Source organism: Rhopalosiphum padi, chromosome 1 (assembly GCF_020882245.1).
Source record: "Rhopalosiphum padi isolate XX-2018 chromosome 1, ASM2088224v1, whole genome shotgun sequence".
NCBI lineage: Eukaryota > Metazoa > Arthropoda > Insecta > Hemiptera > Aphididae > Rhopalosiphum > Rhopalosiphum padi.
In genome coordinates this window covers 91619034-91643107 of record NC_083597.1, presented here as the reverse complement: position 1 = coordinate 91643107, position 24074 = coordinate 91619034, and the positions used below count along the sequence as shown (strand labels likewise).

Here is a 24074-nt window from a genome sequence, read left to right as displayed (position 1 = left end):
ATGTATCTATACTAGCAAAAATTGTAACTTAATAAAAAATATTTAATAATAATGGTTGTTGTTTTAAAATAGTAAAGTTATAATATTTCTTCTCAAATCTTAGTATTGTCCACCTCTGGAAAAATTGTCGCGGGCACCTACGACCATGCCAACACTTTAACTATTTATTACAAGTTTACTATTTATTATTATGAATATGATTCATGAATAAGATAGAATCAGCATAACAAACTTTATAGTTAACTGAAGAGCCGCAAAATTAAATTATATTGACTGAGCTCGGATCCATTGCTATAACCTCAATTCATGTAAAATAGGAATAATTCATATTTTTTTGGAAAATGCATGTAATATTTTGAACAATGACCTATATAAGCTTATATAGCTTGTAAAATTACTCATGCATACATATGATATATGACAAATGTATTTCAATTTAATAATCTATTATCATTGCGTATACAAGATAGTATAGAGATATTACATAATAACTAAGGAAAATATAATATTCTAATGTTAGACAGATTTTAATACTTAAAAAAATATAATAAGACAGATGATAATTATTCAAATTTAAGCACTAGCTGTAACAGTTTGAATTGTATTTCCGTGAATTATAATACAAGGTGGTAATTCTCTAGTTATCACTTCCATCCAATACATGTGTATTTGATCTAATTTCTCGGTAGTTTTGGACGATGATCTAAAATTAATACAAAACATGTTTTTACTAAAATAATTGTAATTAAATATTCTTAAATCAATTGTAATATACGTGTTTTCTTACAAAATGATCAAATTCGATTGCATTGAATAGGTTTCCAATAAATCTTTTACGTATAATGTATCAATCACAGCTTGTTCATTGTATTTTTCATTATCCTGTTGCTGGCTTTCTAAATTAAATATTAAGAGGTGCATGAGTAAATGTTAATGGTTTGTTTTCACTTATCATCCAATTTTGATGTGGTAAAAAATAATGATTAACTAGTCAAACATATGGATAGACTACAGTAATTACCATTTACTAAAGACTTATGGAACCTACATATCACAGTTTATATTTACATGAAACATAGTTATACAATGCATATTTGTGTTTTATTTAAATAAAGTATTGAAATAAATTTGACAGGGTGACAAATTAGTACTGAATTAGTTTTAATACTAATAAACTATCAATTAAATTAACTAGATTTAAATTAAATGCAATGATTTTAACTTATAGTTGCTGAAAAATAAATTTGGTATTCAAGATTATACATTTATCCGCAATCATTTGGAATATTTCGATAAAAACGTAGGTCACAATTAAGGAACATTTATCATACTAGACACTAGTCATTAGGACTAGTTAATAATGGTGCTCATTATTTGGGTTGGTAAATATTATGATGTGGAAATTTATTCAAGAGATTTTAAGGGATACCAACTTCAATAAATTATAGTTTTACGAATTAAACAACGACATATATTTTTATTCTGTAACCTAATGTACTTATAGTATCGTATGTTGCCATGTAGATAGACAATAGACATGCTGAAATATAGCTATAATTTTATAAATTAGATTGATAAATCACAATCAAAACGGAATAAAAGTGTAGAATTAAAAAATAATAAACTATTTTTACTTTGATTAATAAATTGTTGATTCCATAAAGTTGTGAAATTGGCCATAGTTTTAAGGCTAGTTTCTTTTGCTAATACGACGTCTACAAAATCAAATTGAATCCGATACATTGATAGTAGCTGTTTTAATCTGAAAATTATAATTTGCTTTATATTTATTGGTAGGTATAGCATTTATTTCATTCCCTAATTATCAAAGTGTAACAAGAATAATAATTATTTTGCGACACAATAAATTGAAGTTTGAATTATTAAGTTATGAATTCCCCTGACACGTTCGTGATGTTTTTTTGTGTATAGAATTATGTTATCCTATCTCATGTTACACAGTAGTCTACATAATACAATATATATAATTGCACATAACCATATAGGTATTGTTAAAATATTATAACTTTGATGAAAAAATAAAAATATTTATAATATATCTATATAAACCTATTATAAAAACAAATAAAAATTAATATACATATAGAAGAGAGCAGATTAATTAATTTGTTTTATCGCGATTAGTAGGATAAAGTTTAACTACTAAAATTTGAGTTGATACTAATTTTAAAATGAAATAAATCTGTAACAATACAAACTGTAAATGGCGTTGACAATGAACAAATTAATTGTAAAATGGTACATAATATATAATTTAATTATTATGTATATAAATTAATTTAAAATATACAAATATACAGTGTTAAGTATATTTTTACCTATTAGTTATTATCTAAATGTCCTATATACCTATGCGTGTATTTTTTTGTAAAATAAATGTATGTATGCATCTAGCCCAATTAATTTAACAGCTGTATTTTATTTATACATATTTTTATCATACAATGTCGAATTCTTGAGTGTTATGTTATTAACTATAATATGGTACGTCCCACTTTAATTTAAGCGGCATATTGTGAATTCTATAATAGCCTGTAAGTTACGCATATTTCCATCGTCCAAAATGTGTCAAAGGTAAACTAATCAACTAAATAACGTTTTAATTATTATTGTTGTTATTATTACTTATTTTTCTCCGTGTCTATGTTGTTCAATTGATCCGTAACACCGAATATTCGAAACTTGCATTTTTTCCAGGTATCGCATGATTTAAATATGTGTGCAATAATCAACGCCAAACCTATAAAATTCAGTTTTATAGTAAATATATTTTAAGTATATGTAAATATTTAAATTATTTCATTTCAACACACCACCATCGTCGAACAGCCACCATACATCCACTGTCCCATTATTTCGTTTTGTAACAAACGAAAATTCATTATCGTGCATTTTTACAGAACAATCAAATTCCCTGAGTTTAAAGTAATTTGATTATCTTAGACTATGTGAATTAAATAAATAAATAATAAAAAAAATCCAAATCGAAAATATATTATTTACTTGGCTTGATATTTTTCTTCTTCGTTAATTAATGCTTTACTGTTTACGTTTTCATCTTCGTAAAACCGTATTTGTTTGTTATTAGTTAAATTGCTATCTTCGCTTTCAAAGGTTGTGTCGGTCTTCGGTAGCCGAACAATTATAGTTGCAATTCCATCCATATTTGATAAACTTTTTAATACAAACACAATCTTTTTAAGTACGTGCTTTTTTTAATTAATTATAAAAATGTATACTTTAATATATTTAAATATGTTTGAATATCATCATCCGTGCACTTAAACCAGCCATGCTTATAACCAATTACAATAATATTAGGTTTAAGAATGCCATGACCACAACTATTTATTATATGAACACCAATATCCAAATCAATATTATCAAGTACATTATACAAAGATTTGATTCCAGTTTGATTTAACCAATTTGCTCCTTTTTCTAGTAATTCTTTTTTTTGTTTCTGTATTAATGGATTCTACAAGAAAATTTAATGTATAAATTGTCTGCTAAAATTTTAAATAATAATATAATATATACATTTAGATAATTTTTATAAAATTAAATTTTATTAAACAGTGATTTAAAAATAAAACTGTCCATAAGTTATATTATTAGTTTAATTGTATAAATTTAACTAGATAAACAGCAATAATATATAAAATAAAAACATGACGATAAAACTTTATATTTGTAGATTATTAAGATATTCCATTGAAATATGTAATATTTAATAGAAAATGTATTAAAGTAAAAAACTGAATTCTAAGTCAGATTTATAAACATTACTGCGCTTCAATAGGCTACAAGGTACCTACTATAGCCAATCTGGTACATTCTGACAACTACTAGTTAATATTATTTACCTTATGTAATTTATACCATTGTGTATTTATAAACATCGCATATAATTTTTTTTTTTTTAACAAGCAAATCAATTGACGAATAATACAAATAACAGTAAAATCCTGTTACAACGAACTCCAGGTGACCGAATTGTTTTTCGTTATAACGGAAATTTCGTTGTAACGAAAATTTGAATAATATCTTTATAAGCCCTGCTTTTGACTTCTATGACTTTCGTTACGGGATTTTTCGTTGTATTGGTATTTGTTGCAATGGGAATTTACTGTATTATAACTTGAATAATTTTCTTGGGTCTTAATTTTTAGTATACTGAATAATAAAAATTATAAAAAAATTTAATACATTTTTCAGCGATTCATATAGTCCAGTCATTTAACGATGAATAAAATTGCACATAAAATCGAATAGGTAGATGGCAAACACTTCTGGTTCTTGGAGCGATAGCGAATTTTTTTGGTTAATCAGTAACCCATAACCAAACTTTTTGGAAAGTTTCAAAACGTTCTGATTTAATTCCACAAAACGCCATTTTCGGAGCTTAAATGACTGGACTCTGGACTAATATTATTATAACTTACGATATAATATTGAATTAAAAATAATTATCAATAATATTTTAATCTTAATTAAAGTTAATTTAATTTTATACTTTATATTTTTACAATAATTATTATAAGTAGATATAATTTAAATGTTTAAAGTGGAAAAAACGTACCTTTATTATATTAATACACGTTTGTAAACCATTATTTTTAGTTATTATATGAGCTAAATAGACCAATTCTTTTCTTGATTCAGGCTCACCAGAAAGTACCATAATATTAGGTACATAATTTTTAACATGCTGTTGAATGGTGTCAGCCATGTACACATTATTTATAACGGTTTTGATTTGTTGTATTTGTTTTGAGGATCCCCAATTTATATCTACAATTATTAAAAAAAAAAAAATGATTTATTAAAGTAAATTATATAATTCATGTAACAATAATTTAAAGAATTAACAGTAAATAAGATTGCAAATTACAAAATGTATAACTAATTTCATACCATCTTTCTTTTCAGCTGCAATTATATATAAAATCCATATAATACATCCAACAATTACTGACATTTGTTTGTCAATAAGGATCATTACCAAAAAACAAATAATAGCTCCAGCAAGACTTAACCATTTGTTATAAAACTATAAAAATAATTAATTTATATTAATGTTGGTGCATCCGAATTGCATGCCAAAAAAAATAAACATAAATTAGAATGTCCAAATTGCATGTCAACCATTAGTGGGGTTTGTCCGAATTGCATTCCGTGTACCTACAAGTTTATCTTTATTTATTACGCACTTACGTGCACAACTTAAACTTTATTTTTTATTTTTCTATTTTTATTTTTTTTTTAAAAGCATGAATTGAAACTAGAAACTGATTAGTTTCTAGATTGAAATATTTTTATATTCGAGTAAACATTTTACCAAATTGGAGAAGATAACACTGTAAATATTAAATAAAACGATTGTAGTTTAAAGTAATCAAGTGAATGTATTTTACATTTTTACATGGCATTTCAAATAAATAATAATATTATAAAATTTGGTGGTTTTTTTTTGACAATAAACAATATAGTATAAGTACAATGTACATATATAATAATAATAGTAATAGGGTTTTGTAAAACAGTTAATATTAAAAAGGGAATATAAAATGTTTACTCGGATAAAAAGATATTTCAATCTAGAAACTAATCAGTTGTAACAATCATATCAAAAAGCATTTTTCTTCATGACTTTTTTTAAAAACAAAATAGAAAAAATAAGTTTAAATTGTTAGTTTACAAAGTGTCTTCCCTGGAAGACTTCTTAAATCTATCCTTTCCTTAAGCCACTTATTCAATTATCTATTTTACTTATTGTTCATTTTATGTAACAGATTGTAAATAAAAATTAAATAAAAAAAAAAAAAAAAAATTGTGCACATAAGTGCATCGTGCATGATAAATAAACTTGTGGATACAAGGCATGACATTTGGACATACTCCTCTAAGAGGTGGCATGCAATTCGGATGCATCCATTATCCATTAATGTTATATTATTTGTCTAGTATTATATATACTAGTATTTATAATGATATAATATAGTATTAGTAAATACCTCGTATGATGGCCTCCAACCTAATGGTTGAAAATGTGCAACATGAAATGTACATAAATTTAACAAAGCGTATGCACACAAATAAATCGTTGAGATGAATGATGCGATCTCATTCAATTCACCTGTAAAACAATATAGGCGAATATACCAAAAAAGTTTAAAATTTGTTTATATAAGCCTTTCATTATTGTATAGGCATATGCAAAAAATTACAGCTATACCTACTAAAAATGCACTATTATAATAGATATCCTAATTTTTTATAATGAAATACAATGATTTGGTTTTTAATGAACAATTATTTTATATTAATCAATTGTATTAAATACCAATTAAAAGAAATATCGACGATATTACAATAGCTAGGACGTGAGCTCGATAAGGTTCATTCGATTTTCCATAACCCTTTGATAAGTATTTAAGAAATGGATAAATATCATCTTGACCCATCCTTTGTAATATTTTAGGAACAGCAATTAAGGCGGTTAAAGCGGTGCTTAAGGTAGCTGCAAAACAACCAAGGTATATAAGATACGGCCATAAAGATATTGTTTGCATTACCTGTAACAATATTAAAATTTAATAGTCAATTAGTAACATATATTATATAGTAAGTAGTAGGTTTACATTTTCAGATGATTAATAATAACACTGAATCATTGGTATCAGTTTATTATGTTTTATTATAGAGCCATCTAGATATTATTTAATTAATTACCTACCTATATAAATATATCATGATAAATACAAATATTATTACATTTTCGTTATTGTGTAATCCTTGAGTACAATTTCTAAATGAACAATTTAAATAAAATCCATTAAGTAATTCGTTTGGATTACCACTTGCATCTCTTAATTGAACCGCTCCGGGTACTAATACTAAAACAATATATGAAGTAATGGTAATGAGAATCGATAATAGAGTTCCCTTCGGTATTGAAGCACTTGGATCCTACAAAATCGTCATATTTATAATTATAGCCAAAAATAATATTTGATATTCTTAATTATAAGTACATGCCTTAAGATCTCCAGATATATTTGCCCCAGCTTGTATACCTGTAACAGACGGGAAAAAAACGGCAAAAATTGTAAAAAATGATTGCTCGGTCGTGTAATCTGAATACCAATTTTCTTTGAATGTCTTCACTGAAAAATAATGATCATTTCTGTAACTAAATACTATAATGATAACCATAATTGTTAAAGTTAAAATAAATTTACTGCTAAGTCCAGTGAAGCCTGAAGCTATTGCAACATCAGTAGTTGGTCCTAAAAATGATCCGATTAAGACGTCAACAATTGCTCCAACAATAAAAATTAGCAATATATTTTGAATCTAGAAAAATAATTACATTTTAAAAAGAATATTAACTGCCTATAATACTGTCGTTAACATTACTAACTTTAGCTTCATCGTCCATGCCTACACAACACAATATTCCCATAATAAGTATCGCTATAAACCCCGTTAGTATAAATACAAAATTGGAATCCATTGCATGTATATTAAACGTATGCAATAGTGATTTTAATGATAAACAAAATCCAATTGTGTTCAACGCTACTAAAATGGTATTGGCTAATGCCAATAGGATTCCAATAGACGCACCGAATTCCGGCCCAATCGATCTGGAAATAATAAAATATAAACCCCCTAAAGGATTATAATATTAGTTTTCAACTATAAATCAAGTTAAATATAGATTCTATACACTATTAGCATAATGGATTTTTAAATCTCTTTTCCTTATTATCCTTTCAATTATTATCTGGAACAAGCGCATAATAATTTTTACAAATGGAATTGTGTGACATTAAAATGCTAAATATTAGCCTTAAATTATAAATCATTGACTAATATTTAAATTTGTATATATCTATGCAATTTTAAATTTATATTATGTACCTAGTTTCAATAATATACATAAGTATATATTTTTATTTTATGAGTGTGTATAGCGTCTGTAGCCCACAAAATTATTTTACAATTATGAGCGTAAACAATTTTAAAAGGTTAAGAACCACTGCTAAACTATACATAAAGTAGGTTTCATATCCGTAATGTGAATTCCCAAGATGTCACATCGGATCCAAACCGGGCCAATAATTTTTCAACTTAATATTTTTTATATGAAATAAATTATACTAGGATGTAGACAACGCATATAACTGGATCCCGATCTATTAATATTCGAATTATGATATAAATATATATATATATATATATATTAATTAAGGTAACAAATTATAAAACATTGTAAAATATTAACATTGATTTAGAACTGATACATTCGCTAGGTGGGTGGGTTATGTGAAATTGGGCCACCATCTGTTAAAACTTGTACTATGGTGAAAATATTAGGTAGTAAATTAAAAACCTTTAGTTACAAAAAGTTGCATTTATGTAATAAAATATTGGCACCATCAGTTTCCAGATGATATGGCTCCCTGTAATGGATAGCCCCTTAATCCGACTATTTTATTTTTTGTGAAAAATACATTAAGTTTCAAATTTTACAAATACAAAGTTATAAATATTAGCATAAATAATAATTTCGTATAGGTTTAGGCTTTAAACCTCGTCAATGAGTAAATCACTACTTCACTAGTGTCTATTTTGAATACGAAAAACAATTCTGAGTTTAATTATGCCTGAGACTCAATTCATAAGAATATTATAAAATTTACTGTAATTTTCGCTGTAATACTATAAGTAACTTCTATGTCTATTAGTTATACGGTAGGTTATATGAATTTTTAACGAAATCATCGCATATAGGTAATACGCATTAATATATTATAAATTATTATACATATATATATGTAAATAAACATTATAAGCATTGCTTATATAACAATTATTATAATATTGTATTAAATTATTATAATCAAAAAAAAGTGTTAATTAAAAATAAATAAAAACTAACGTATTGTATAGAATGATGTAAATAATAGTTCTATGTTGCAAATATAAATAGCTTAAAAATACAATTAATATTTTGAAAATGATATATTATTTATAAAAAATAATACACATAATATTGAAAAGTTTCTTTTTAATAATTTTTTTTATTTACAGCAAAATATTAAAATTGTTATATACCAATTTAATTGAACTTCAAATGTAAATAAAAAATAAATTAAAGATAAATATTTTGGATTTTTTTAATTTCTGAAAGAGCTACTTATAAGGAACCTTGAATTAAATTGTTAAAGATGTTGTACTAAGAAAAAAAAGTTTTCAATAAAAATAGAAAAAACCTAGAATAAAATTTAAAATGTCTATGAGTATAGATAAACAAAATAGTATTTTTAAAATTGTATTATATTTAGAAAACTCTATTATACATTTTAATTCCCTATAGTTATACCTATTAGAATTACAATAAAAAACAAATTTAATGTTGTTATAAACTGGTTTATTGTGTTAATTTTCATGTTTTCTGTTGTTTATTGTTAGTTTTCTCAATTGTTTTAAAATATACAGGTAATTTTTTAATTTTTATTCCCCAGAATAGGTACCAAAAATATCTAATTGTCATTCAGAAACCACTTTCAGTATCAAAGTTTTTATTTTTGTTATTAAAAACATCTTTAAATAAAAAAACATACAGTAGAAATTCAATACATTCATAACTTTGCTCTAAATCTTAAACTATTTATATTAGCTATTGAATAAATATATAATATTATATACGATACCTCCTTTAACTCTTCCATTAGTACTGATGGCTGACAATGAAAATGTAGTGATAATTATTATTATAAGTGATATAAAAATAATCAAAATTGAATCAAATATGCCAGCTTGTCCAACAATCCAGGGCATTCGCAAGAAAAGCATAACACCCCAAATACTGAGTAAACATGGGTTCAGCACACCTTCGACCCATCCTAATTTTATTCCTTCGTTTACATTTAATTTACTTTCTTCATCACGAACCAATTTATCATAGGATTGTATCTATAAAATTGTATTGTAATATATATATTATGAAAAATAATAGTACGAGTATAATAGTTATTTATAGTTAAAGTATTTACATTATTTAGTACAACGAGTAGTTAAGACAACATAAAAACCAATAACTTGCATGATTGAATTAGGAAAGCATTCAGTATTGCTATCAAATGACAAAGGAGTTAACCTGATCAGTTTAATTATTTGAACATGGTTATTTTCAGTGGAAGCAGGTCATCTAACCCGGGGCTAAATAGGGTTTATATGAACCTTAGGTATATCTACGTAAAATAAAATGAAAATTGTATTTGTGTCAATGTGTCAGTTGGTTTATATGATTTTATTAAACGTTTTTATCCCTTCTACGTCCCTTTACATCACAATAACAGTTATTATAGCCGATATCACCCGATCCACCGAGTACGTCTAACGAGAATCTCTCTTTAACCTATATTATGTTCTTCATATGTATAACATTAACTTACAATGTTTCTTTTTTTTAAAATGATGTATAACATTATGTTGTAATATATTATGTACCTAATTTTATTTTATTTTCAAGCAACTGTACTTTGGGCAGCCACCCGTAATGTATAGGTATGTAAAAATAAAAATATTGTATGCAGATTATTATTAATAAATAATATAATACTGCCAGTAGCTAATACCATTTAAAAACATGAAATTGAATTGAAATTTTTTAATTTACTTATATAAACATATATACTACTCGTATATATAATATATAATATTTATAAATAGAATAAGAATAAATAGCTATATACCCATTAGCCCTGAAAATTGTTTAATCATTAAGGACTATAGGAGTTGAATACTACACCTTTGTCTACAAACGATTTATTTTCATATTATTACAATGTAATCATGATGTCATCACTTATCATGATATACTTGATACTTCTAATATAATATTAAATATTTACGCAAATAGATAAAGTCTATTATACAAAAAATGTTCAATGCTTCATATAAAACCGATATAGGTCATAAAGTTGTATAGTAATTATATAGGAGTGATCATCCGTTCATAGCTTGGTACTTTGTTGGGTACCTAATACGTAATAAGTATATTTAATCAATGCTAATACCCATCTAAGCTGTGAAAGAAAACTTGTTTAAATAACGACTTAAATTAAGAATATCTGTACAGTTATTTTAATAACAAATAACAAAATTTGAGACAAAACATAGATTAATGGGTATGAAACTTAAAACGAAATAATAGTTTTCATTACAATTATATATAGGTAAGTGGAAAAGATCAATACTTAAAAAAATGATTTATTTACAATTTTATTAAGTACGCTAACTTGCTAACCTAAAAAATGAGAACTCTATGTTTTAATATCAAAAATATATTCTATACTGATTGGATCTTTAAACTATTGGTGTACCTATACTGCTATCACTCAATCACTGTAGTGAGTATAAGTTCCGTATCTATTTAAATATTCTATAAACATATAGCAGTATCTTATTAATACCATTGCAAATAAGATATATCTACGTCCTACATATATATATCACCTAACTCATAATTATATAGCAAGGTTATACGGACATATAGTGGTAACCAAAATAATATAGTCTTAACCTAAATGAATATGTATAATTCTATCAACATCGTTTTGTTGTTAGAAACTTTAGGGTTGTTGTAACACCACTTTTAAGCGTAGTAGCCCGGGTAAGTTTTACTAATTAAACCGCTGTGTAAAAGCGAAAAAAAAGCCAATTATAGCTTCATGTTTATTGATTGTTTTCCAATTTAAAATTAATGGGAAAATAATGGTTATCTTTAAGTCATCTCCACAACTGTCTGTACAGGCACATTGCCAAGATTGGAGTGAGAGCCAGGTCACCTAAGAAAACTCCGAGGCCCCTCAATAAAAGCCGGTTTTTTATTATTAATATACCGCTCGATGGACGATGATCATGTCTTATGATTATGAATTATAAATAATAACATGTAACATCTTTAATAGCTATTTGTGAAGTTCAATATTTTTAGTTGCCATAAATAGTACTATATATAATATATAAACGAAAATATTATTGCTACATCGACAAAATAAATTACATCCAAATAATAGGTATAGTTCAAAAATAAAATTTCGCTTGTGTTTTCTCCGTCCTGCAAAGATTCAACATAGCAAATTGAAAGAAATTCTTCTTAAAATTCTTCGATTTAAAGTTTTTAAGTTCTAAGACAGTAATTTATTTACTGACTTATTTTGCTATTATACATAGTATGCATTAGTATCAGTATGTGTTGTCGGGTCGATATCTACCATGAATTAAGATAATATCTTTTTTTTATGATATCTTAATTCGTGATATCTACAATAAAAATAAAATATTTAAATCAAAATCCTTAGATTACAAGCACCTTTTCCATTCGTATTATTATTATAAGTTGGTTAATTTGGTATCCATACCCATTGAACACTAAAAATAAAATCATCAAAACTTTAGATGTAAACCTTTGTCGATTTATATTATGCTTATCATTGATATTATGAAAATAAATTACGCATCCGAAAATAAAAAAATGAAATTAATGCAACTTAATTAGTAATATATATTAATGAATTGTTATTGTTGATTTATTGTAGGGGAGGAATCAAATAAATATGACCAATTTATGGAAAAAATCCTTACTCTATGTTTAAGCGTATTGTGCATTTATAATTAGAAATAATTTATCATTACTCATAAGTTCTCAGTAAATAATAAATGATTTTTAAAGTGACAAGATTTTTACAATTCAAGCACTGTGTAATTAACCTAAATATAATACCTCCTTCAATACAATTCTATTAAGTATTATACCTACAATAAATCAAAGCCATCCGCAGTTCAACACATAATACAATCTCAAATATAAACTAACAATGGACTATACAACTTTAAATGATTTTATGACTTGGGCTTTACCTATAAAAAATTTTAATTTACTTATTTAGGCACACTAAAAAGAACCATTTAAGAGTTTATATTATAGTCATAACTCATAATCGTACAGCTTTCGCACGAAGTATAATATATATTGGTTTTAAAAAAGTTTAAAATGTATTAAAATATAAATCATTGATTGTTTTTATAATTTAATTTTAATAAATCGAGATAGTTACCTAACTAATGGTTATACTAACTATAAATATGTTTTTTCCGGTACAAACAGTTTATGGAAAATTAACACTATAAACAATTTTCCAAAGAAATTATCCATAAGTTAATACTTAACAATGGAAAATCAGTAAAATTATGGTTATATTAAAAAATAATTGGTATTCTCAAAAAATGCGAAAAACTCAAAAAATAAGCAAACAAAAATGTTATTAATATAATATTGATTAGAAGTTATTAAATGTAACTTGGTTAGATTTCATATTAAAATTAAGTTAAATACCTATATTAATTAAATTTATTTATTTACCTGATTTTTCCAATGGCACGTTTTTAGTTTAACATCCACCTGTTCAGTCATACTTGTCAACTGGCTACATAAATAATAACGACTAAATTAATAAAATTTTCATAAAACAAAATTCTGTTGATAAATATTTACATTTTTGTAATTGAGTATTTGATGTGTGTACAAAATAGCTTAATTGAAAATTCCGTGAAAAAGAAGTATTAATACTTAATATGTTTTAAAAAATATATATTATTACTATTTATTATTAGATAAAGAGTATAATTTTTTTTTATATTAATAAATATTAATACATTTACAAAATCACAAGTATCTGAGTATCTAACTATCTAAGTATACAAAAATTATAATGTGATAAACTGATAACTGCTGCAGTAGAAACTGAACCGGTTTATACTGAGTATAAATACTCGTATATTATTTTTAGTAGGCGGGGGCTTCATAAAAAAAGTAGTACGTTGTTTAAAAGAACATGGTTATAATGACAAATAATTGAACCCAATTTAGCAAATATTTAAAAAAATATTCAAAATTTTTAGTTAAATATATTTATGTTTATAGAAAATAATATTAAAAAAAAAAAAATCATTTTCATTTACCTATAATTACCTATATATTATATAAATAAATAAAAAGATGTAAGTATTATTTATTTAAATATTTTAATAGACGCACACGAATTCATGATGCAAATTGTTGCTATGGAAATAATATTATAGTTTATATGTTATTAACTGTGAGTGATCGATGGTATGAAGTATTCATAAAATAGTAGTATGTTGAGAAAAAAACAATTCACGTTCTTTCATTATAAAAAGAAAATAACTAAAGTTTTGTAACAATGATAAGATGCGATTCATTAAACAACAGTACGCATCAAGGACGCGATTATGTGAGTTTTATTAAACTTATACTTATTAGTTATTACCTTTATCATTATAAATGTATGTAAATAATACTATGAAGATTACAAATTAAAAATAATCAGTGTTATTTAACCAAATAATATACTGGGTGTTTCTTTTAAATGATTACAACACCAACATTTGTTTTTTTTGCCAATCTTGCATGTTGTATAACAATATTTATAATAATTAATTGTATACAAATTCTACCAATGTTTAAGTAATATTTAAAAATAAGTTAATAAATAAATAATAATAATATAAAAGGTAGGTATATTCCGTTCTTCCACTATTACTACTCTCTGATTCAGTTACATTTTATAAAGAATGATATTTCCTGTTAGTGTCGGTCTGGTTTATGGTTGATTTTTAGTGAGTCATTACGGTGCGTAGTATTAATATGAGGCATACTAATTTAAAAAAAAAAATTATTTTGCCTTTTAATACATTACAATAAAATTGTTAGTTATTAATTTATTATATAATTATTATTTAAAAATATATATATGATCAATATTTTAGGTATTTTTAGATTATTAGCGGAGCGATGAATGTATTAATTTCACAATGATGTACTGTTTTTTGTTTTTCTGTGTATGGTGTATACGTGTATGATAAGTATTCGATAAAATGCTTCAATTTTTAACTTTGAGGGTAATTTTGAATAGAAAAATGAATATAGTTTGTACTTTAGAGTGGTTAAAATTAAAATCCTAGTATGTATTTTTTTATAATCGGGATAAACAAATAAATAAATAAGATAAAACAGGAATTTTTACGCAGATCCAATTTTTAACAAAATCAATTTTTTTTTTTTTTTACAAACATATCATGAAATATACTTAATTATATAGGCTGGTAGTGGTAGAATGTTTCCGCTCAGAATTGTTTCTAAAATTGTGGTAGATTCTAAAATATTGAAAAAGATGTATTATAATTTATAATTATAAATATTTTATACGTATATGACTATATGAGCTAATTTTTAGCTTATACACACTAATAAGTATTAAGTAATAACCATTGAGTCGAAATAAGTTGAGCTTATACTTAAGTTGACATGGTATAGCTTTGGTTAAAAGGTACAATCTTTTTTATCGCTATTCGCACATATTTATTAGTTATAAATCTATAATAAAATGTAATACTGCTATACAACTACATTACTAATAATTAATATTATACTCTTTAAATATTATAACAATAATAATAATAATAATAATAATAATAATGTATAATATTATACTTATTAAATATTAATTATTATTGTTGAAATTTTATTATTATGTCATGTTTCGAAATATTATAAGTTATAATTAAAAATACTTTATATAGGTATTAGCCATTAGGTATGTAATATTTAACTTATAATATAATTTAATTCCCATTCATTTAAGTGGGCTATAAATTACGACTAATAATATACCTAAATGTGAACACCGACGAAACGTTTTTAAAACGTATAATAATATCGCATTTCACGCGTGTATAGTTTAATAACTAACAATTAATTTTCAGTGACAGTTTAAAGTTAAACTTTATTATAATATGTACATTGTACATAAAAATATATAATTGTTTCAATTATAGAGAAGTTATTTTTCTTTTATGACGTTCTACTTGCCCCTAATATATTTCTCAACAATCTTGTACAGTTGTATAATAAAATCGCATGCGGAATAATCATTAATAATAAATTAATAACTACTCGTATAAACCTATTTTTATATAGTTAATACTTGTGTTCAGGAATTTTGCTAACAGATCTTATATGTAAGCACAATTTTAACCAAGTTTTGTATAAAAATATATTCACAGGAAAAAAAGAAGAAACAAGAAAGAAAAAAGTCAATCCTTTATTTGATAGAGAATTTTTTAAGATTCGAAGGGTATGAATAGTCAAGTATACATCTAATTGTTTATATATACGTACCAGTGGTAGTTGTAAAAAAAGTAAACAATTAATAAATAAGATTATGAGGTACTTAGCAACCTCTTTAATACTTATATGTATTATAAAAAATATATAAAAGTACTAAATATAAATATATATTTAGAACTTATATTATAATTATTTTTGTATTTTAATTTTAAATATTTACCTATTTATGTATTATGTATGTAGGTATATATATTATGTAAACACACGCCATATTATTGATCGGGACCTCCATATTCCCTAGCAGATGTATGTACTAATTATTAGTAATATAATGGGATAATGAAATCTCTTTTATTTTTTCATTATAAAATTGTATACCAAATTAAAACTCACTGTATATATTATATTTTAACAAGAAGTAAATAATCAGCAATTCTTAAATAATATATATGTTTATGGTTTACCGTAATTGGATTGTTTTGATACCGCATTGTTTGTTGTTGATTAGTTCTTAAGTATTGAGAATTTATTAGAATACTAAAGTCTAGAAATATCTAATCAAGTTATTAGTATTGAAATAGCATGTCTGAAAATATTTAAGAATATTCGTTGTATAGTTAAAAATTTAAATAAAAATCGTTAATTACACTCTAGCTCATAATTAATATTAAGTGAAGTATAGTAGTACTAATTTATAAATTGAATATTTGTTAGGCCATTTACAAAGGAATAATTAAAAATTAATATAGATACATAGTCACAAGTCTCAACAATAGGGTAGGTACCTACCTAATAAACAAATAATTTTTTATGCTTATTTTTGTGGTTTAAAAATAATATTTTATCTTCTTTTTTATAATATAAAACATAAAAGTGTATTTTATGGACTACTTATAAAGTATTATTGGTATTGACTAATGAACTATATGTCTACATAGATTATAGATACCTATAGTTTAATATTTTAAATTATAAATGTTAATGTATTTTATCTGCATAAAATATGTTTTTGAAAAAAAGTAGAACCGCAGAAGACTATTTTTTATCAGTAGGTAGGTAGGTACCCTATAGCCTTAGGTTCAAAAAACTTGTTATGATACTATAAGTATTTGTACTATATCATTATCCATTATTCATGCAACCGTTAATAAATTGACTTTTCTATATTTATTTATTTATTTCAACTATTTTATATATACATATATTACTACATTAGTAATTTCATAGATTAGAAGTTAGATTGCATCTGTATCTGCTTTATGTATCACTGTAAAATTGTCTTTTAAGGCTCAGTCTATTTTTGATATAAATAAATAACTAAGGTAGGTACCTACCTAGTGGCTAGTACCTACTCCTTTTTCATAAGCATACTAAGGCCGAAATCCTCCGAAAAAAAATTATTCCTTGTAAAACAGCTATATATTATAATAATTTTGAATATCATGAGAAATATTGAAGCATTAATTATTATTCGTTAATATATTTGAATACTCATTACATATAGTTTTTATAAATTAGGTACATAAAAACGGCATCGACATTAGTAGAAGAAGCTTGTTTAAATACAAGTCATCATGCGGTTTGTGATAACATAGACTTAGATACTATTCTTATAGAATACGAAAATTATTATTTTTTACGTTATCAGAAAAAGCCACAAATTAGTAAATCGTTGGATATTGCAAAATCTGATATTCACAATGCTACCAGAAATAAAACCAAAACTTGTAAAAAATCAAATACAAATCAACATTCACAAGATACTCAATCAATAGACACAACTTTTATTACAGTAACTCCTATAAATATTTGTAATGAATCTTTGGAGGATGAATATTGTTTGCCTTCTATTGATCTCGGATATTGGAAGGACGAATGGCGAGTATACGCTGAAATGATATCAAAAGTAATAATTAAAAATTCACTTACTACGAGTCTTATAAAGAATAACCAAACAAAATATTTTAAAGGAAATTTTAGTCACTAATCCAAATGTGAGATGGTCAGATATTAAAGGACTTTCGATGCCTAAGAAGTTATTAGATGAGGCTATCGTACTACCAACAAAATATCCTGACTTATTTACTGGACTTTGTACTCCGTGGACGGCAATGTTATTTTATGGTCCTCCTGGTACAGGTGATTATATTATATACATATTTAATAAATTACTATTTTTTAATATGTATATACATATGTAAATATTAAAAATAAACACTATTTTCAGGAAAAACATTGCTTGCTAAAGCGGTAGCGACTGAATGTAAAACGACATTTTTTAATATCACACCTAGTACACTTGTTGCTAAATGGAGAGGGGATTCTGAAAAGCTTATTAAAGTAATGTTTGAAATGGCAGAACAAATGTCACCAAGTACAATATTTATTGACGAGTTAGATACAATTGCATCGAAGCGTATTGACCACGAAGCTTCACGTAGACTAACATCTGAAATATTAATACATATGGATGGTCTCCTGCGTTCAGAAAAACGAATATTTTTGTTGGCAACGTCAAACCATCCGTGGTAAAATCATAATTCATAATCATATATATTTAGACAGTAACATAAAACAAATAGCATAAAAAATAATCACAATCCTAAATTCTTATATAAAGAAGAAAACTTAACAATTGTTTTTCTAGTTGTGCTTAACCCTTAACCTATATAGAAATTTCAAGTTCAAATTTGGACAAAACCTAGATATTTAAACGAAGGATATAACGATTATAGTTATTTTATTATTGTTTAAAAATATTATTTGAGGGTACTTGAAACTTTTAAAGTTTTAACATAGGTTCCTATGTTATTATGTTCTATAGACAGAACGGCATTTTCAAATGCAACGTTTTTGGTAAAAATAAATTCAACTAACTAGCAATATGAATAATTTACAATACGTAATATTTAGTATTATAGGCTGACAGATCTTCGTTCAGAATAGTTTTTAATTCAAATTTAACACATACATAAATACATTATAGTAACTAATAACTATAACTCCTCAATAACAATGCTCATTCAACATCTACTGTACAGCAGAGCGGTTACATACTTCCTCTTTTTTATTGTAGTGATGCAAAAATAGGGTGCGTGTGCGTAATTTATATTCCTTTATTTATAGTTTTTAATCATTTATAGTTTATCATTTGTGTATTATATATAATATATATATATATATAAATACCACGCATACACTCCAGTTTACTACATTATCATATATATATATATTATACATACACAAATATATATGAGGATTTATATATGACAAATTTACTTACCCTAATCCAAAAGGAGGCTTACCAATTATTATAGTTGAACCAAAGGGTAAGAAATAGGCTAAATATATTAATAGTTTAATATTAATTAAGAACACACTTGATATATTTAAAACACTTAAAGATTATTTTTATTATTTGAAATATAACATATTATAATGAACCTATCACTCGTCACACATGACCACCGACGGAGGCATACGCCGAGAGAGTGTCGTTGTAGGGATCCGGTCGATGGTCAATGGGTACGACGGTTCGAGTAAATAGCACAGTTTTGTTTATAAAAGACATAACGCTATATTAGTCAGAGATGACTATTTTATAATGTAGGAAATTGTGTGAATAATTGAATATGTATAGAATAACATACATTTATATATACACTGAGATTCTAATGATGACACTCTTTTTAGCCATTGACTACAATGGGGAGCCATCGTTACATTATTCAATTATTTAAATCCTTTAATTATAATTTTGAAAAGGGCCTAATATTAATTTAGGAAAGTCCTTTAGGGCCACATACATTTTTATATTAAAGATTTAACATAATGATAATAATCAATTAAAATAATTATTATGGGCGGTTGTACCTACACATTCACGAGTATTATTATACTTATATAGTTATATATAATAGCATGTATATTTAAAATTATACGATGTAGGTATATGTATATTGAAATTTAGATTTGGAAAGGAACAACGAGAAAGGCAATATAGGCGTATACGAGAAAAAATTAACAAATCCAATTATTCAAGTACAACAATATAAGTAGATAAGTAGGCAGAAATGCAGGATGACTTCTTCTCTTTTTTTAAATTATAACTAATTTAGGTGTTATAATGTATAACTTTATAATACTATACCATATACTTATTTATACCTATATAGTATATATATTCTATTTATGTGATATGGGTCATAGATTGCTTATTGTGTTTTATACAAAGAGCAAGGGAAAAAAGAGGAAATAATTATTAATTACATATGTACATATTATATAGATAATACATTTTAAACTTTTATAATGATATTTTAATATAAAATAATAATTATGATCTATAGAATATTTTAATATTTTATGTACTTACAATGTGCATAACTACCTATACCTAGTAAATGTAGGTATTGAATTTTAACTTTTTTTAAAAAAAGACGTACCTCGTACCAACAGTAACCAATAATCAAATAAACAAATTTAGGTACTTCCTCTGGAATAGCCAATAGGTATAGAAAATGTAGCTTTACATTGTACTAAAAAATTTCTATTTAAACACAATAATAATAATATAAGCATCTAGAAAAACCCTAGGGTTTGATTCAAATAGGTACCTACCAGTGGCGGTTTTGGTTGTATTTTTTTATTTTTTTTAGTGAGGCGAATTATGTATACCCCACCGACCACCCCCCTATCATTACAAAAATTAAACAGTTTGAATGGAATTTAAAAATATAAAAATAGTTATTATATATAGTTATAGTAACATATACATATGTATTACAACAATAACAATTGATTGTTTAGTTTTTTATTGAACGTGCCGCAGTGCCCGTAGTCGTGGCTGTGGGATGACTATAATAGTAGATCTATTTTCAGTACATATTATATAAAACCCTCTCTGACGTCATTGGAAATACGCTGAAATACCGGCGTTCGTTTACGTACTAATTATTTCGTGTATTTCTTATCGGTTTATTGATATTTTTCAATAATAAACATGGAAATATGGAATGATAGGTACAATAATTTAATAAATAATAATTCATATTAAAGTGAAATGAAGAAGATTTTTACTCAAATAAAATCATAAATATGTTAAAAATTATTAGCGAAATATGTGCTATTAATAAACCAAGAAGTTCTCATTTTAAGTATTATTTACCACAACATTTTAGGTGAGGCGCTTTGCCTCACCCTCAAAACCGCCATTGATAGGTATTCCAAGTTATAATATATATTCGAATTACAATTTTCGTGGTGTATCCTTGGCTATATACCTATTGAGTATTGACATATATAAAATACCTATAGGTATATAATAAATATACAGTAAAGTACCTACATAGTAAAAATCCATGTATTATATACACTTATTCTTAATGTTTTTATACATACGCTATTATTATTATCAAAGGGAACTAGATCCTGCAATTTTTCGTCGTCTTGAAAAACGTATTTTTGTTGACTTGCCAGATGTTCAAGCTAGAAAAGATATGTTTGTATACTATCTATCGGAAATGTTACAAAAACATAAGTATATCAAATGTGATATTGATAGTGATAGTCTTGCTCAAGTATGTTATAAAGAATTGCTACAATAATAGTATACAATATAATTCCTATATTTTTTTTAGGAAACTAATGGTTATTCTGGTTCAGATATAAGACTTGTATGTAAAGAAACAGCAATGCAGGCTATGCGTTCAATATTCCAAGTTTTAGAAAAAAAAACCGGTAATAATATAAATTTTACAATAACGACTAAAGAAGTCAAGAATGCAATTTCAATAACTAAACCATCAACAAGTGAGACAGATAATAATAAATATAAAATTTGGCAATCACAATATTCATCATGTTAATTTCAAGATTAATTATTTAAATCTAGTCAATCTAGGTAGTATTAAAGTACAGACATTTTTGTTTTTTATAATTTTAAAATAATTATCGATACAAAGAACCTATTTGGAAATGTATGATTTTAATTTTAATTATACCTATATAATTATACATATAATATAAAATATAAAATTACTATTTATAATATACATTTTTATATGAATATAAATAATTAAGAAACATTTTATTCTTATTAAGTACATATTCCCTGGCGCACATACGTGAATTTATATAATTTATGTTTTTTTAATCAATAATCATAATATAATACAGGGTGATTGATTAATCTGATAGGTAATATTCATTATTTCATAATCAATTAACGTTTTTTAAAATATTTTTCTTGTGTAATTTATAGTTGAAATAAAATAACATTATTATCGTTATAATTAAGTAGGTATACTTTTCTGAATAACGACATAATTTTTATATCCATATTTTAGAGCAAAGTATTTTCCCTAGTATTTCAATAAATAAAAACCAAAATTCAAACGAGTGTTACCCCGCAAAATGTTGGTCTACTAATCTACTTACCATACTTTAAATACCTAGATACTTATAACTTTTTTATAAATTTTTAAGTATCGAAATAGGTATTTAGAACAATTATATTTTGCTCTAGAATATGAATAAAATATTAAACTTTTAAGTCAATATAATAATGTAGTTATATGTCTATAAATGGCAGTTAAACTAAGTTCTCCTCATCCGCTCATCCAGATAGGTACCTAATAGTCATAGACTTCTTACTTTTTTTATACATACCAACAGGCTAGATTATAAAAAATGCTTATATATAAACATTTGATTGAGAGATTTAACCGTTTCCGAGAGTAGGAGCGGGTATACAATTATTTTGGGTCCTTAATTTAATACCTTGTAAATTTGTGATTTTATATAATAAAAGTTTAATCACTACTGATGTGTAATTTGTAATTTTTAGCATATACGCGCGGTGGTTAAGTAATCTAACCTTCAGGGGCGGATCCAGACCAAGATAACAGAGTGGGAGAGGGAAATTTTTAAAGGGCACATATTAATTTTGATAAAGTATTTATTTAGGTACATGCATATGTTACTTTCCACAGTCTCGTACAGAACAAAAAAAATATTTTTTATAGTAATAAAAAAATATATCACTATAATTTTATTACCCTTGAAGTATATATAATTAAGTCAAAAAGTAAAATCAGGGACTTCAAACTATTTTTTTGAGAAAGAACGGGGGGGGGGGATTTATTAAGTACTTTATTTCTAATCTAATGAATACAAAAATATCCCTAGACATATTCTCAAACCCGCGTTATAGATGTTCCACATAAAATATATGTATTTATTTCAAAAAATTGTAAAAAATTACTTCTTTTTATAGTTTTAAATTGATATAATACCTATACCTAATAGGTATAAAGTTAAAATAGGTAACCTTAAAAAATATATTCTGTAATAGGATAAAATTGAATTGAGTCAGATTTCCAGTACATAACTATCTACAGGTGTTTATTATCTTAATAATATGTTATATTATATTCGTGAAAAATTAACGCCTTTCACAAGTGTACAAATATTTCGTGAATACACAGTTACAATATATGAATGCAAAATAATATTATGTCAAGTGAAAACAATTTTAAAGTTCATGGGCCAAGTTTATATTTCAAAAAATGTTGAATGATTAGGTTCAACGGAGGACTTATTGTAAAAACTCAAGTGAATTTTGAAATTATTTTCTAATAACGTAGGTAGGTACGGCAAACTAAAAAAACTAAAATGAACACAACCATGAAACGTTTAACAAAAAATTAGTAACATGTTAAAAGCAAAGCTATGGCCTATGGTATTTTTGATTGTTTAATAATAGTATATCAATCACATACCTTTTTTTGGGAGACTACTCTTCCAACTTCTTCGTGGTGTATCC

At 25.1% G+C, this 24074-nt stretch overlaps 2 protein-coding genes across 7 annotated transcripts; one reads left to right on the top strand and one right to left on the bottom strand.

Moving 5' to 3' along the window:
- Positions 1 to 409: 409 nt before the first annotated feature.
- On the bottom strand, positions 410 to 19725 carry LOC132932121 (bumetanide-sensitive sodium-(potassium)-chloride cotransporter-like). 5 transcript variants are annotated; one of them, XM_060998342.1, is made up of 18 exons: positions 19533 to 19725; positions 13463 to 13526; positions 9747 to 10008; positions 7448 to 7698; positions 7266 to 7380; positions 7063 to 7190; positions 6799 to 6993; positions 6368 to 6599; positions 6039 to 6160; positions 4939 to 5074; positions 4604 to 4815; positions 3261 to 3499; positions 3025 to 3195; positions 2835 to 2935; positions 2647 to 2761; positions 1635 to 1762; positions 788 to 896; positions 410 to 703 (listed from the first exon to the last, which is right to left on the bottom strand). In XM_060998342.1, the coding sequence occupies exons 2-18, from the start codon at positions 13511 to 13513 to the stop codon at positions 574 to 576; spliced, it is 2697 nt and encodes an 898-aa protein (XP_060854325.1). In that variant the 5' UTR covers positions 13514 to 13526; positions 19533 to 19725; the 3' UTR covers positions 410 to 573. The 5 variants fall into 5 exon arrangements, with proteins under 5 accessions (XP_060854325.1, XP_060854327.1, XP_060854326.1 ...); XM_060998344.1 differs by lacking the exon at positions 19533 to 19725 and adding an exon at positions 14138 to 14226; XM_060998343.1 differs by lacking the exon at positions 19533 to 19725 and adding an exon at positions 14062 to 14202.
- LOC132932123 (katanin p60 ATPase-containing subunit A-like 2) lies at positions 14249 to 22205 on the top strand. Of its 2 annotated transcripts, XM_060998346.1 has the most exons (7): positions 14249 to 14354; positions 16186 to 16256; positions 17768 to 18155; positions 18220 to 18388; positions 18477 to 18777; positions 21669 to 21828; positions 21889 to 22205. In XM_060998346.1, the coding sequence occupies exons 1-7, from the start codon at positions 14304 to 14306 to the stop codon at positions 22114 to 22116; spliced, it is 1368 nt and encodes a 455-aa protein (XP_060854329.1). In that variant the 5' UTR covers positions 14249 to 14303; the 3' UTR covers positions 22117 to 22205. The 2 variants fall into 2 exon arrangements, with proteins under 2 accessions (XP_060854329.1, XP_060854330.1); XM_060998347.1 differs by lacking the exon at positions 16186 to 16256 and having other exon boundaries at positions 14266 to 14354.
- The last annotated feature ends 1869 nt before the right edge of the window (positions 22206 to 24074 follow it).

Coding starts and splice junctions, on each gene's coding strand:
- LOC132932121 (XM_060998342.1), bottom strand. CDS start 13,513: ATGACTGAACAGGTGGATGTTAAACTAAAAACGTGCCATTGGAAAAAT. Junction 5,075..6,038: donor GTTGGAGGCCATCATACGAG/GTATTTACTAAT, acceptor TTATTTTTATAG/TTTTATAACAAATGGTTAAG. Junction 2,762..2,834: donor GTGGCTGTTCGACGATGGTG/GTGTGTTGAAAT, acceptor TGAATTTTATAG/GTTTGGCGTTGATTATTGCA.
- LOC132932123 (XM_060998346.1), top strand. CDS start 14,304: ATGATAAGATGCGATTCATTAAACAACAGTACGCATCAAGGACGCGAT. Junction 18,778..21,668: donor GCAACGTCAAACCATCCGTG/GTAAAATCATAA, acceptor TTATTATCAAAG/GGAACTAGATCCTGCAATTT. Junction 21,829..21,888: donor ATAGTGATAGTCTTGCTCAA/GTATGTTATAAA, acceptor TATTTTTTTTAG/GAAACTAATGGTTATTCTGG.